This window comes from Myxine glutinosa, chromosome 4 (assembly GCF_964187855.1).
Source record: "Myxine glutinosa chromosome 4, kmMyxGlut1.1, whole genome shotgun sequence".
In the NCBI taxonomy this organism is placed as follows: domain Eukaryota; kingdom Metazoa; phylum Chordata; class Myxini; order Myxiniformes; family Myxinidae; genus Myxine; species Myxine glutinosa.
In genome coordinates, this window is record NC_136264.1 from 116,297,005 (window position 1) to 116,313,473 (window position 16,469).

Sequence of the window (16,469 nt, forward strand, 5' to 3'; positions counted from 1 at the left end):
CGATGTTACACAATGCCTAGATGCAGCTGTGCCTATAACGTCGATGTTATAGGCACAGGACATTCCTATTGATTCGATTACCTGATGTTATTTTTGTGCAAAGTGAAAATATATCTCGGCAATTTCCCGTGTGTGGCGACGAATTTTAAATATATCTCGGCATTTTCCCGTCTGTTATTTCAGGCGGTGTATGACTGACCATGCCGCGATTAAAAAAAAATATATCTCGGCAATTTCCCGTGTGTGGCGACACGTGAACGAAGCTATGCTCCTCTCTCCACATTATTGTGACGACGTATAAATTAAATATTTCATCGTGACGATTGTCATCAAATGGACGAATTTTTAATATATCTCGGCATTTTCCCGTCTGTTATTTCGGGCGGTATATGACTGACCATGCCGCGATTTAAAAAAATATATATCTCGGCAATTTCCCGTGTGTGGCGACACGTGAACGAAGCTATGCTCCTCTCTCCACATTATTGTGACGACGTATAAATTAAATATTTCATCGTGACGATTGTCATCAAATGGACGAATTTTTAATATATCTCGGCATTTTCCCGTCTGTTATTTCAGGCGGTATATGACTGACCATGCCGCGATTAAAAAAAAATATATCTCGGCAATTTCCCGTGTGTGGCGACACGTGAACGAAGCTATGCTCCTCTCTCCACATTATTGTGACGACGTATAAATTAAATATTTCATCGTGACGATTGTCATCAAATGGACGAATTTTTAATATATCTCGGCATTTTCCCGTCTGTTATTTCGGGCGGTATATGACTGAGCATGCCGCGATTTAAACAAAATATATATATCTCGGCATTTTCCCGTCTGTTATTTCGGGCGGTGTATGACTGACCATGCCGCGATTTAAAAAAATATATATCTCGGCAATTTCCCGTGTGTGGCGACACGTGAACGAAGCTATGCTCCTCACTCCACATTATTGTGACGACGTATAAATTAAATATTTCATCGTGACGATTGTCATCAAATGGACGAATTTTTAATATATCTCGGCATTTTCCCGTCTGTTATTTCGGGCGGTGTATGACTGACCATGCAGCGATTTAAACAAAATATATATATATCTCGGCATTTTCCCGTCTGCTATTTCGGGCGGTGTATGACTGACCATGCCGCGATTTAAAAAAAATATATCTCAATGGACTTGAAGTTACAGGCCTTTGAGAATTCATTTCGTTCTATAAAGGGCAACTTTCATCGGATTTTCTTCCCGTTTTTTTTCAACCGAGTCTAAAACTATGTTAGCGACTGCGAAAAATGAAATGATATATCGAATTTGATTTGAAATAAAACTGTGTGAGAGAGGAAGACACCACGGGCCTACAAAACAGGCCTCAAAGCTATGCGAGTTAATAAAATGGTGGATATTTGTTTATATGAAGCCTCTCCCAAAATGGGTGGAGCTATGGTTCCCAGAATGGGTGGAGCTTTGTGGTTTTGTCTTCTCTGCAAGAACAAGAAGAAGAACAAGAAGAACAACAACAACAGCAGAGGGCACTCTACTAGCAGCGTCTGCGACACGGCTAAAAATAGTTGGTGGTTGAATTCAGTTAGCCAATATGTAAATCCTTTTCAAATTTCATGTCAATCGGATGAAAATTTGAGGATTTTAGAAATTTGAAAAAAAGTGGTTGACCTTTGGCCTATGTTGACATTTTGGCCCATGCCGATCTCAAAAATAGTTGTTGGTTGAATTCAGTTAACTGTTATGTAAATCCCATTCAAATTTCAAGTGAATTGGATGAAAATTGAGGATTTTAGAAATCTGAAATTGTTGTTCACCTTTGACTGATGTTGACCTTTTGGCCGATGCTGATCTCAAAAATAGTTGTTGGTTGAATTCAGTTAGCTGAAATGAAAATCCTATTCAAATTTCCAAGTCAATCGAATTAAAATTGAGGATTTTAGAAATTTGAAAAAAGGTGGTTGACCTTTGGCCTATGTTGACCTTTTGGCCTATTCTGATCTCAAAATAGTTGGTGGTTGAATTTAGTTCGCCGATATGTATATCCTATTCAAATTTCAAGTAAATCGGATGAAAATTGAGGATTATAGAAATTTGAAAAAGTGGTTGACCTTTGGCCTATGTTGACCTTTTGGCCTTTGCTCATCTCAAAAATAGTTGGTGGTTGAATTCAGGAAGCCTATATGTATATCCTATTCAAATTTCAAGTCAATCGGATGAAAATTGAGGATTTTAGAAATTTGGAAAAATGTGGTTGACCTTTTGACCTTTTGACCCCAAAATATATAGCATTTTTGTCGGACCACGAACTCTACCATTAGGTGAAGTTTTGTGAAGATCGGTTTAAAATTGTGACCTGTAGGCAAGTATAAGTGAGCGGACAGACAAATACACACACAAACACACACAAACCGGAGTGATCTACATACTTGCAAAAAATAAAAAATAACATTTTGCCAAGTAATGAAGCCTTCAAATAAAACACTTTCCCCACAGTCAAACATGGAGGAGGTTCAGTGATGTTTTGGGGTTGCTATGCTGCCTCTGCACTGGGGGCCTTGAATGTGTGCATGGCATCATGAAATCAGGAGAAACCAAGGCATTTTGGAGCGCAATGTTCAACCCAGTGTCAGAAAGGTGGGTCTCCGTCAAAGGTCATGAGTCTTGCAGCAGGACAATGACCCCAAACACACTTCAAAAAGCACCCAGGAATGGTTCACTACAAAAAGCTGGACTGTTCTGAAGTGGCCAGCAATGAGTCCAGATCTAAATCCCATTGAACACCTGTGGAGAGATCTGTAAACAGCAGTTGGGAGAAGGTACACTTCATATCTGGGAGAACTGGACCAGTTTGCACAAGAAGAGTGGGTCAAACTGCCAGTAGAGAGGTGTAGGAAGTTCATTCATGGCTGAAGGAAGCGTTTGACTGCAGTTATTTTGTCCAAAAGTTGTGCTGCCAAACATGAAATCTAGGGTGTGAATAATTTTGTCAATGCCATTTCTTTTTATATCCTGAATTAAAAGGATAAATTAGGTTCTGAATCAAAAACAAAGGTTCTGTAATATTAACAGTTAAATAAAGAATTGTGGAGACCAAATACTTTTGTCATTTTCAACTTATTTTTGGAGAAAATTGTGGTTTATTTGAAAAAAGTGCAAGGGTGCCAATATTTTTGGCAACGACTGTATGGATAAAACATTAACAAGTTAGATTATTAGCGCTGAGGAAGCGCCTCTAGCGAATGACTTCCAGCCAGTGTAACGCGAATTCCTGTCACAGGAATTCTGAGATCATATAAGTGTGACGTGGCAGTTCCTGATTGGTTCGTGTTGGGGAACCCCTTCTCGCTGCCGACGTGACGTAAATTCGCGCACGCGCACTGGTGAAGCGCGAGATTCGGCCCAAGGTTCTGTTCCTGCTCGCCATGAAGTTGGTCAACATGTGCTTCTGCCGGCCTGCGCTAACTACGTGAGCTAGCCTGCCGAGAACGTGCAGTTCTGCCGGACGTGCAGGGAGAGAGTTGTTGGTCCACAAGTGCTTCTGCCGGCCTGCCGAGTATTAAGCCTCAGCGCAATCCAAGAGGATTCACTTGTTTATCAGAGTATCTAAACAGAACATATACATGTAAAGGGGTTGGGAGAATGAAAAAGGGGGGAGGGATGTTTGCGGGGATCAAAAAATTAATGCTATAGATTTTTTTAGTTTGTTGAAAGAAATTAGTTTCATAATTCACTAGCCATGGATTAGTAGCACAGAGTAAATATGTGTGAGCACGGCATTCACATTTGGTGTGACACATCTCACTATCCAAGGGAATGGTGGGTGGTCTGGCACAGCTTGCTATCTGAGGATATACAACAACAACATGCATTTTAAGGCCATTTTCCCTGCTAGAGCGGGGTTAGCCTTGCGGGCCCCATGACAATCTTCTCCATTTTGCCCTATTTTCTGCATCTCCCCTTGTTAACCCCCTTGCCTGCATTTCTTCTTCGACCATCTTTAGCCAAGTCTTTCTCGGTTTTCCCCGTCCTCTACTTCCTTCTACATTCATTTCCATCACTCTTCTCAATCAGTCATATATATATATACATTTACTCTTTCAATGTCTCTCCGAAAAGACCGACTGGAAAACCCTCCCATCTACTTTCTCAACAATCCTCTCCAAGAAGTTCTGTCGCTCAAGCTTTTGGGTCTCACTATCTGCCATGATCTTTCTTGGGAAAACCACATTTCCAAGCTGGCCTCCAAAGCCATTCGCCGACTGGGCATCCTCCGTCATGCGAAGTCCTTCCTTGGCACACCTGAGCTCCTCACCACATACAAGGCTTTCATCCGCAGCTCAATGGAATACTGTCCTCCGCTCTGGGCCGGTGCTCCTGCCTCACACCTAGCCCGGCTTCACGCTGTTGAAACCAAAGCTTTCAGAATCATTGGAATCTCCTGCGATGAAGTGAACTCCGAGGGCCTCTCACTTACTTACCGCAGGCAGGTTGGTGGTCTTTCTGTCTTCTACCGACTCCTCTCCGGCCTTGCTCCCCCAGCTCTCTCTGTGCTCTTTCCCCCAAATATTCCTTCAGGTCGCACAAGATCTGCCAGCAACCCTCTTATGGTTAAACTGCCAAAATCAAGGCTCTCTGCTCACCTTCACTCTTTCATTCCCCTTTTCTCCCGCCTCTGGAATAAACTCCCCCACTCCCTTCAATCCCACTCCCCCCTCCAGGTCTTTAAAACAGCTGTTCACCACAATCTCTTATCTTCCCCCATCCAAAACATTGATCTTTTCTACCCCCGCTAATTCACCCCAGATACACTTTTTTGAAATTCGAACTTCTTTCCTGGAAGTCCTTGCAGCGTCCATATGTTTTATACCTCTCCCACCTCCCCCCAAGCCCTCTCCCTCCCACAGTTCTCTCGATGTCCCTGCTCTCAAATGTTGTTTTGTGTCCTTCCCCCTCTTTCCCCATCTTGTCTACCGCTCTCCTTATTTTGTGTTTTATGTGTCGGTTTGACTTTTTGTGTGATTAATGCAAGCTCTTTCACGAGCCTCGATCTTGTATACAAAAAAAAAGAAAAAAGTATATGTATATATATATACATACTGTATGTATGTGTGTGTGTGTATATATGTATATATATATATATATATATATATATATATATATATATATATATATATATATATATATATATATATATAAATAAAGCTCTTTCTAACCATTGACTGACTGATATTAATGTTTGGTACTTTCCGGTGTTGTAGAAAGCTGAAATTTGGCGTGCCGCTGGACATCGAAGCCTGTATACCGGGAAACATCCCAGAACCGCCGGAAAGCATCCGTAAATGAAAATTTACGTTAAAAAAACTGTAAAGTTACACGAGCCTCGACTCTGTATAAAAAAAAATTAAAAAATTAACGCATATGTAAAAATATAAAAAAACCTCAATGGATATCTCCCATTTGAAAATTGCAATTTCTATAATTGTAAACTGTGAAATAAAGATCTCAATGGAAATTGACGTAAAAACAGTAAACGTGTCCGTAAAATTAAAAAAGGAATAAATAATCCTAAACTAGCAGCAGGTCGGTGATGCTCGCCTATAATCATAAAGCTTCTATCCACTATGTACTACCTATGTACGAAGTTTGGCGTACCTATGTACAATGTGTAAGCATACTCCACTAGTACATTGATGGAATTAACAAAATAAAATGTCAAGGAAATAGAGCAGCACATCATGAAGTGTATATAGATTGAAGGCCCATGAAGTTACTAGTCTGTGGAATAAGCCCTTAAGGAAATCACAAGAGTATTGAAATTATATTTATGTTGGCAGCACATTTAGAAACTTTATGATGCATCAAAATGTTGAAGCAGAGCTAATATATCTAGATAGTGATTGAACTGCTTTCCGTTACATATTTAATATGGGAGGCCTGTAAGCTGTTTTCGACTCAGCAAATACTTATGATACCTGGGATCTCAGCTTCAAATCCTATATACAGTACCATACTGTGTTGATTTGTCAAATGTCTATTAATGTGCTTGTAATGCTTGTGTAAAGTACAATTATGTCTTGTAATGACATTCTCCTGCATGTGATTATATGCACGAGTTCCACCACGAGCCATAGATCACTGTAAAATTAAAAAGCAATACTATTAAATACCCTCAAACATGAACTGCAAACTATTTGAGAATTAACGAGAAGTACCTAGCTGTGCCTTTAAAAACGAAACTCTGAGAGTTTAATTTTATCCTTTCTTAATAATATCCCACAACGAACTAAATAAAGATGGGTGGGAGAAACGGGTCTCTCATTTTTCGATTGCAGAATTTCCTAAACACATTATGTCAGTCTTGTGGTCTATCCTGCGCTCACCTGTGATTTCAAGTACACCGCCTGGTCCCTCACCACCATCACTCAGAGCCTTCACCATGACCACATAACTGGCAGGAGACTCCACTGGGAGAGAAACCATTGTCTTGTCGCCGGAGAGTATCTGAGGCTGTCCTTGCTCCTCACCTTGTTTCCACAGAACTACCTGTAAGAAGCCACACAGAATTACTCATCAAATATGCACATTTTCCAAATTTCAACAAACTGGTTAACTCTAATAAGACCTTCCAGTTTAATTGATTGCATAATATATGGAGTCACATATGCTCTCCTCCCCTCTTCCCCACCCTTTCCCAAAGCCATCCCTATCAAACAAACAAACAAATAAATAAACATCAATGTCAGCCCTGCTTTCCATGAAAAAGAGTCAGGGGGCATTGAGGGGAAGGCAGTGTCATGTTATATCTTGCCTTGTACTGTGTGACAGCAGATTCGTTGTGCTGTGGGCGCACTGGGCTCCACTCAATGGTCAACTCAGAGCTTGACCGGTCGAGTAAAGAGAGCTCAGGAACCTGGCTGGGTGCTGAGTGGTGCAGAGAACACGGATCACGTTCTTATCGCGTAAATAAACTTGTAATAAAGTGACAGTAGGTTTCGTGAATTAGTATTTCAACAGTGAACCCGGTAGTGTGATGTCACCCCCATCTGCCAAGTAAATAATCATGTCATGGGACTCCAATGCTCTTCCACTCCTGTGCAAAGAAAGCTGCATAAAGCCACCAATAAAAGCGACACAAGGTAAGCCCTTTGCTATTTCAAACCCTACCCGGGTTCCTCTACAGCTGCAGACATTCACAAGTAGCACATACATGCGAATCCCAATGCTAAATGCATCCCTCGGCTGCCAGACCAGTTTCATCACTTGTTGGCGAATCATCAGCGACAGAGTAGACAGAAAACGTGCACCACAGAGGCTCCAAAGCATGTACCATGTGCAATGTCAATAGCAGTTAACATGTAAATAACAAGACCAGAATAACAAGACCAGAATTAACACCAGGGGGGTTGACTCAGCCTGTCATCCTTCCGAAGTCGGCAAATTGAGTACCAGTTCACTGGTAATACTCTGTGTGTCACAAGAGTCGATTAACAGGGTTGGTGGCAGGAAGAGCATCCGGCCATAAAACATTGCTTAAAAAAGGGGACCAAGGTGCCCGAAAAGGCCAACCCCTGCTCCGCGGGGAAAAAATGGCCTCTAAAGGTGGTTCTTGTAAATAACAAGACCCAATCACATCTCCTACCCGTAGTTGGAAGGAATAAAAACACTTGAGGGTCGGTAGGAAAGTAATGCCTCTTATATTATTTCTCACCAAATATAATTACAATTACAATGAAATTAAAGGGAATATGCATACATATGTGAGAAACATGAGGTTATTTTTACACATAGTCTCCATCACCTGCAATGCACTTTAATGATTGCATCAATCCGACGCTTGTTTTCTGGTGTCACTGCAGTTTCAGGCTGACTGTTTTGAGGCTTGTCATCGATATCCATTTCCCTGCTCGTTAATTGCTTCACCAACATCTAATGATGTTCACATCAATGGTAGAGTCGCCGTACACATTCTTTAAATGCCTATAAATATCCACCTGGAGGAACCTCTTCCACAGTAAAATACAATAACTGTTCCCTGCTTCGTACGCACATCTAGTGAGGCAGCCATTTTGAGAGTGTGGAGTGATGTTGTCACATGACCGATCACAGTGCCGCTCCACTTAAAATGGGTAGGAGATACAAACCTTTCATTCTGGTCTCATGTCGCTTTCCTACGATTTTTTTTTTTTTTTGTATACAGAATCGAGGCTCGTGTAAGAGCTAACACATTGAACATGACAACATGCAGACACATAAAACATGCAATGAAGGGAGCGGGAGACAAGAGGGGGAGGAAGAGGGAAGCACACAAGCACAACAACAGTGGAGAACAAGGACGTCGGTAGATCTATGGAAGGCCAGGGGGGGGGGGGCTGGGGAGGAGGGAAGGGTGCACAGTATAAAGCAAATGAACACGACGAGGAATTTCACTACTAGGAATTTCGGGAAAGAATTTGGGGATTGAAAGAGTCGGATTTGAGGTGTTTTAATGGGGTTAGAAAAGATCGAGGTTTTGGATGGGGGAAGATAAGAGATGGTGGTCATTTTCAGTAGAGGCTCTGGACAGACGCATGGTCCGATAGATGGACGGACATGACGCAGAGTATTAGCCCCAAGCTGGGCCGATGCCCGTGGGAAGCCGCGGCTGATGAAAAGGGTGGGAAGCTGCACTAATAGGTGAACGTCTGGCACATCTGTGTTAGTTACTAAAGAACCTTAACTTCCAACTACTACAATATAAGGTAGCCAAGCTGGTAAAGCATAATTTAAACTTGACAGCTGTTTCAAGGTTAACCCTTTGTGACATTTTGGGAGCTTTTCCCTGGCATTATATGATGTCAAATGTTGTGGATTTTACAAGGTTATATTCACCATGGACTGTGGACACTCACACCTTGCTTCAGTTTCTCCAAAATTTAACATTTGGTGGCTAAAGTGATGGATGTGTGTTGTGGAATCAAACTCAGATCTCTTGCAATAATTGAGGCATTATTGAACTATTTCTCATACCATTCCTACAACACAAGAATACAGTTTATTAGTTCCATAAAAAAGCAATCAAAGCATACATCTCTTTCTAGTTCCTTGCAAGCAGGCCTTTACGTACCTGTTAAATCTCAGTAGTCTATAGCGCTGAGATACAGTATGCCACCCCTTGCGCACCGAATGGACACATACTATATAAGCTCCCTCAAGGTCATCCCTTCACGCGGATAGTCTCTCCACTCAGCTCGAGACAATACAACATATTCCACCACATTCTCCCTCCGTTAAAAAAATCAAGCAAGTCATGAAGCAATTCCAAGTAATATGGCGCAGTCTAATAATACACACAATTCCTACCAACCGAGACGCTTCGGTGGCTGGCACAGACGGCCCGAACGGGTGCTGAAGACAACAGGCAACGTATCACAGTCGTGGATGACATATCAGCACAGGGTTATGCGAACGGAAATCATGAGTACTCATCGACAATTGTAAGAATGTATTGTGGCGGGCCAAGCGCCGGCAACGGCCCCTTAAAATCCACATGTAGTTGCTCCCACGGTCGTCCCGCGTGGATCAAAGTCCCCATGGGAGGTTTATAACATCCCGGCTTTACTTCGGCGCACACAGGACACAACCGAGAAAGTCGCCGGACATCTTCGATGGAAAAGGGCAGATTTCTACATCGTACAAAGTGGGCTAACCGGGTGATGCCCGGATGACACAATTATTCGTGGATCCCACGTAAATCTTCTGACGTCATGCCAGCACAGACAGCACATCGGCCGCCACATTATCCCGGCCAGGTCTATACACAATCTCGAAACCGTAGTCGGCCAGTTCTATGCACCAGCGAGCTATTTTGTCATTATTAATCTTTTGAGAATGTCGGACGTTATACATGAAAGCCACTGACTGTTGATCGGTTATAATATAATAATAACCACCTTTAGAGGCCATTTTTCCCCGCAAAGCAGGGGTTGGCCTTTTTCGGGAACCGTGGTTGTTGTTGTTTTTCGGTCCCCTTTTTGAAGCAATGTTTTATGGCCGGATGCCCTTCCTGACGCCAACCCTTTTTGCCGCCTTTAATGACAAACAGGGAATTACCAGTAAACTGGTACTCAATTAGCCGACCTCGGAAAGATGACAGGCTGAGTCAACCCCCTTGGCGTTAATTCAGCGATCGACCGGGATTCGAACCCAGGATCCTAGGATCCTAAGCTGGCACCCTAGCCGCTAGCCCAACACCAGGACTGTTGATCGGTTATCAGTTGAAAATGTTTCCCAAGGAGAAAGTGACGCCACCGTCTCACTGCTTCCACGACAGCGTACGCCTCCTTTTCTATCGCAGAATGTCGCCGTTCACTCTCAGACAAGGTCCTCGAAAAGAATGTGATGGGGCGTCCCACCTGGTTGAGCGTAGCAGCAATTGCACAGTTGCTGGCATCCGTCTCGATCATGAAAGATACCGCTTCGTCTATCGAGGTTACAACAGCTTCCGCTATGTCTGATTTGAGTTGTTGAAAAGCAACTTTAGCCAAAAAGGTCAACGGAAATACTTTACATTCCACTAGAGGTCTGATCTTCTCTGAGTACCGTGGGATCCATTTTGAGTAGTGCGCAAACAGACCGAGTGCTCAGCGAAGTTCAGCCCGATCAGGGGGAGGGGCCATCTTGAGCAACAGTTGCAAGCGAGTTGCGTCGGGTCTAATCTCCCCGTCAGTGACCATGTACCCGAACAAGTCTATCGTTCTGGCTGAGTATTTACACTTATCTTCGTTGAGAGTCAAATTGTACTTCGCACCACAGCCAACAATCTTTGCAAATTTGCGTCATGGTCGGCTTGATCACGGCCACTGATCGTCACATTGTCGACGCACAAAAACACATCCTTTAATTGCTCTTTGGCTATGATGTCATCGAGCACACGTTGGAAGCGGGAACCCTGTTCGTGACTCCAAAAGGAATTCTTCGAAATTGGTACAACCGCTGCCCTGATTCAAAGACGGTATAAGGTCGATCGGCTTCTCTAATCGCTATTTGATGATACGCGGGGCGAAGATCTAAGGTGATGAACACCCGGTAGGCAGCCACCTCCCGGACCATATCGTCCATCTTTGGAAGGGGGTAGGCATCTAATTGAGTATAATGATTAATCGTTTGTGAGTAGTCGATTACCATTCATTTCCGGTGGTTAGGACTAGCGAGCATGAGTACTTGAGCTCTCCACAGCGAAATAATGGTCTTGATAATTCCCTCTCGTAACAATCATTTGGTCTCGCTTTCGATAAATTGAGCGTCCGCCCATGAATATCGTCTGGACTTTACCAAGACCGGATGGCAGTCGGGAGTTGGGAGTGGGCTGGGGTGGGGGGATGGGGGGGGGGGGTGGGGTCGATCGCCATTTCCGTCAAACCACATACCGTGAAGGTCTTGGCACTCGCTCCCTCGAATTGCATTTCCAGTCTCCCATGACAATTTAGAAAATCATGACCCAACAGGACATCAGAGCACATATTTTGCAGTACTAACAATTTCACATCCGTATACATTACTCAATTGGCCACCAGATTTACAACACAGATTCCTTTGGTGTTCTGACAGGGACGCAGACGCCATATAGACCCAGGTAGGCCACTGTGTCGGGATGATTGGCCAGCCATGATTTTGAACAAGAGCGTGGCTGACGAAACTGTCACTGCTCCCCATGTCAATCAATGCATCAGCATCCTGACCGTTAATCTCCACCGGCATCACAGCTTTGGCGAACCCGCGCAGAGCAGTCGTGGTGAGCGTGTCGGTCCTGACATGAAGGCCCCTGCCAGTCACCCACTTGGCTTTGCTCGAATGGCAGACTTTGGCATAATGGCCTTTCTGGCCACAATTATGGCACAACGCGTCTCTTGCCAGACAAAGTGTCCTCAGATGTCGTCTATTTCCGCAGAAATAACATTTTGCCATCGTCTTAGAAAGATTAACTGCAGCAGTGTAGCGTATGTGACAAGTTATTCTGCGTTGTCCATTGTCCTCTGCATCCGAGCTCATGACGAGCGATTCATCTCGGCGGGTGTTGGTCCACGCGGAAATGCTCTCCATGGAGATATCAGCCTCCGGGTGCTTCGCGGCAACAGCTGCACTAGCCATCATGTAGGGCCGGCCGTAGCTTTCGGATCTAACCTGGGCTCGTTGAAGTACCCGAGCCTGGTCATATGCGACTTGTAGAGACGTAGTCTCAGTCTCCAGCAAGCGTTGCCGAATAGCAGGCGACTGAAGTCCTGTTCTGAAGGCATGAGTTCGTCGACCTCGATGGCCGTTCGATCAGGCAGCCCACAGTCTTTGCTGAGCTAGCGTAGAGCCTGTACATATTGCTCCAGGGACTCCGTAGTCTCCTGCCGCCGATTAGCAAGAAGATGACGGGCATGTATCGGACTCTTTGGTTTCACATAGAGTGCGTGCAAAGTGGCTATGGCCGCCTCATATGTCTCACAATGAGTGAAATAATCATAGACCGTGTTCGACACATTACAGTGGAGAATGGTTAACTTCTGCGCGTCCGTGAGCTCGGGAACCGTCGCCATGTGGTGTCCGAGGGCTCGTTCCCAGTATGACCATTGGCTCGAGGCATCGCTTGCATGTGGGTCCCCATAATGTGTTTGAAAGTCCCCGTGTGAGGAGCCACCAATAGCATTCTTCACTTACTGTACTTCAGTATGTTTTTGCACAGGTAAACCACACTACAGATAACACAGGAAATACAATGCAGTTCTCTAGCGAGCAGGGTGATGGCGGAACACCTTGCACTGGTCTGCACTGAAGTGTGTTCTCTGGACTTTCTATGGTATAGTGCTAATTCTGGCTATATGAAGCCTGGGTAGGCGAAGTTTTTCTGGATGTATATGCAAATGCTTATCAATCTAATGAGCTCAGTGGAGTATGACTCACGTGCTTTGCGAGTGGTGATGTTGCAGGCTGCACTGGGAGGTCCGGAACCTCCAGTATTGTACGCACGAACCTCCACTTTGTAAATTGTGTCGTCCTTCAGGCCTGGGGTATAGGGCAGTCTGTATCAGGACTGGCTGTGACCCTGAGCTTTGCCTGGCACAAAAATTGAACAAAAAATAATGTATATAAATCAGTAAATAACCTACTATCCAAAATTATGCATTAGAAAGGGTCATCAAGGAAGAGCGAGCTCCTGGGATTTCATGAATACCTGCTAACCTTCCGATTTTATAAATCGTGGGTTTTATGTACCAATGTAATACAAGATTGAGGCTCATGGAAGAACGAGATGACAGCGCAAAAAGGCAACATACTGACAGTGCACTAGCTGTTAACAAACCTTTCAGCCAGATATTTCTCAAAAAATGTGATTAAGGAGTTTTTAATGTAAAGATGATTACATTCCATAATAATGACTAATTAGCTAATGAACTAATTTAGCAATAAGTTGTGATAATTTACATAGTCAAACATAAATCAATTTGCGATGTTGGTTTTCTGCCCCAATAACCAACTATCAGGTGTGAATGGGGTTCCAAAGCAAAATGAGGAGTGTCATAAATCCAGTATTTAGACATTTTACCTTCGAGCTATTATAGATTAGCAGGTTTGAACCAATTAGTAAATATATAATAAAAGTCCATGACATGTAGGATAAGTATCAAGTAATAGAGCAAAAAGAAAAGCCAACTGGAGAACGATATTTGCTTTAATCAAATGAGTAAACTATATCTTTCCAACATTTTGGCCTCAATGTAGCTTTAAATTTGGATATCTTCAACCAACTTGATGTTTGTACTTATTACCTCCGCCACCAAGGGTGGATGGAGGTTATGTTTTCACCCCTGTCTGTCTGTCTGTCTGTCTGTTTGTGTGCGTGTTTGTTTATCTGTCTGTGAACAAAATACAGTCACGTGAAAAAGTAAGTACACCCCATGTAAAGTTTTGACTTTTTCAACATATTCCAACATACAGCTATTTGATCTTCATTTCAACAATATTGAAAGATAAAGGTGATATAATATAACAAATATCATGAAACATTTACATTTTGTAGTCCATTGTATAATTAAAATAAACATAAATGCAAATTTCGCAAGTGGAAAAAGGAAGTACACCCTTGAATCTAGTAGGTGGTATTGCCCCCTTTGGCAGAAACAACCTCAAGTAGGCGTTTCTTATAACTGTCTACCAGTCTCTGACATCAACTGGGAGAAATTTTTGCCCACTCCTCCATGCAGAATTCTTTCAGCTGTGCGATGTTTGAGGGGTTTCTTGCATGCACAGCTCGTTTCAAATCCCCCCACAACATCTCGATGGGATTTAGATCCAGGCTTTGACTTGGCCATTCCAGAACCCTCCATTTCTTTCTTTTCAGCCATTCCTTGGTGGATTTACTGGTATGTTTAGGGTCATTGTCATGTTGCAAGGTCCACCTTCGGTTGAGCTTCAACTTTCCGACAGATGCCTCACATTATCCTCAAGCACCCTCTGGTACAATGAAGAATTCATAGTGGATTATATGATGGTGAGCTGCCCAGGCCCTGATGCAGCAAAGCTGCCCCAAACCATAATATTTCCACCACCATGCTTTGCAGTTGGTATCAGGTTCTTGTGGTCAAATGCTGTCTTTGGTTTTCGCCAAACATGTCTTCTGGTACTGTGGCCAAATAGATCTACCTTTGACTCATCTGTCCAGAGCACATTGTTCCAGAAGTGCTGGTCTTTGCCTCGGTGTTCATTGGAAAACTTTAGTCTTGCCCTGATGTTCTTTCTGGACAGCAAAGGTTTCCTCCTGGCACACGTCCCATGTAGATCAAATTTGTGCAGCCTCTTTCTAATGGTAGACTCGTGCACTTTGACATCAACAGTGGCAAGAGCTACCTGTAGGTCCCGTGATGACATTCTGGGGTTCTTAGAGACTTCTTTCAGCATCTTGCTGTCTGCTCTCAGGCTGAACTTGTTGGGGCGGCCTGGCCTGAACAAGTTGGCAGTTGTTTGGAATATTCTCCACTTGTAGATGATCTTCCGGACAGTCGAATGATTGATTTCAAATTGTTTGGAGATCTTTTTAAATACCTTCCCAGACTCGTAGGCATCTATAACCTTCTTTCTGAAGGCCTCAGAGAGCTCTTTTGATCTAGGCATTGTGACGCCGCACACTTCAACAACAAAGAGCAAACCAAACTAAATGTCTGAGGTTTATATAAGACAGGTTCCTCCAAGATCCTCTCTAACGATGTTCTAATCATTTGCACTTGAGCTGGTGCACCTGATTCTAATTTTAGGTATTTGAAGTAGTGATAAATGTAGGGGTGTACTTACTTTTTCCACATGCGAAATTTGCATTTATGTTTATTTAAATTATACACTGGACTACAAAATGTAAATGTTTCATGATATTTGTTATATCACCTTTATCTATCAATATTGTTGAAATGAAGATCAAATAGCTGTATGTTGAAATATGTTGAAAAAGTCAAAACTTTACAAGGGGTGTACTTACTTTTTCACGTGACTGTATCTCAAAAAGTTGTGGACGGATTCGGACGAAATTTGGCAGAGAGGTAGTATGTCACCTTGTATGTGACAAGGACGAAATGATTAGATTTTGGTGAAGATCCGCATTCGGATCTGGCTAGTATAATTTTTAAGTGATTCTTCACCATTGGGAGATAGGGCCAGAAACGATACATAGCAGGATATCTCAAAAAGTTGTGGATGGATGATTTTGATTAAATGCGATTCTGTATTGTGGTTTTCTAGTCTACTCTGGGATACTAAACGTAAACTGTCCACCTGGCGGAGGTATGCTCTCTACTGAGTGCTGTTATAGATACTGCCTGCAGTCATATCTATGTACAATGTTATGGAACGTACCTGAGCCTATGCTCCCACGCCCATAAACTGCATCCCCACCCCAGTGGCCAACCTTCCTTTCCCCCAATGCCCCAAAGCACCCACCATCACCCACAAAAAAATCAATCCATTTAACCTCTCCTCCTGCACTTAGCCATACACCACACATGCCTTTCCATCAGGTCCGCTGAACCATCAGTGTCACATTGGGCAACCCAGTGTAGACATCCTTGTGTTTTGGGGGGGAGTGCGACTGCATGCCGTCAGTGATGCTTATGCGATGGTGTGTCGTCCGTCCGTCCATCCATCCCTAAACACTTGAAACTTCTTCTCCGAAACCGCTGATGGGTTTGCGACCAAATTTGGCACAAATTATATTTGTTGTGTTTTGACTAAAGTTTGTTCACGGCATTAAAAAAAATCGGGTCTAAGGGGGTCCACCGGGGGTCAAAGTGGATCCAGGTTTGAGCCCCCCCCCCTCACACCCCCCAAAATAGGCATTTGCTTTTTCCTCTGAAACTACACACACTATTTCGATGAAACTTCACCACAACCTTCACCACCCGTGATGTACCAAACTTTGTTCACTGCATTAAAAAAAATCTGCCCCTGTGGGGTC

General features: G+C 43.3%; 1 protein-coding gene across 1 annotated transcript in view; it reads right to left on the reverse strand.

Moving 5' to 3' along the window:
* The window catches only part of CNTN2 (contactin 2), a 393,061-nt gene that overhangs the window by 62,213 nt on the left and 314,379 nt on the right, over nucleotides 1-16,469 (reverse strand). The window contains exons 22-24 of the mRNA XM_068113156.2: nucleotides 12,932-13,033; nucleotides 6,816-6,928; nucleotides 6,388-6,550 (exon numbers count right to left, since the gene is read on the reverse strand). Coding sequence (XP_067969257.2) covers nucleotides 6,388-6,550; nucleotides 6,816-6,928; nucleotides 12,932-13,033 — 378 coding nt within the window. The remainder of the gene's footprint in view (nucleotides 1-6,387; nucleotides 6,551-6,815; nucleotides 6,929-12,931; nucleotides 13,034-16,469) is intronic.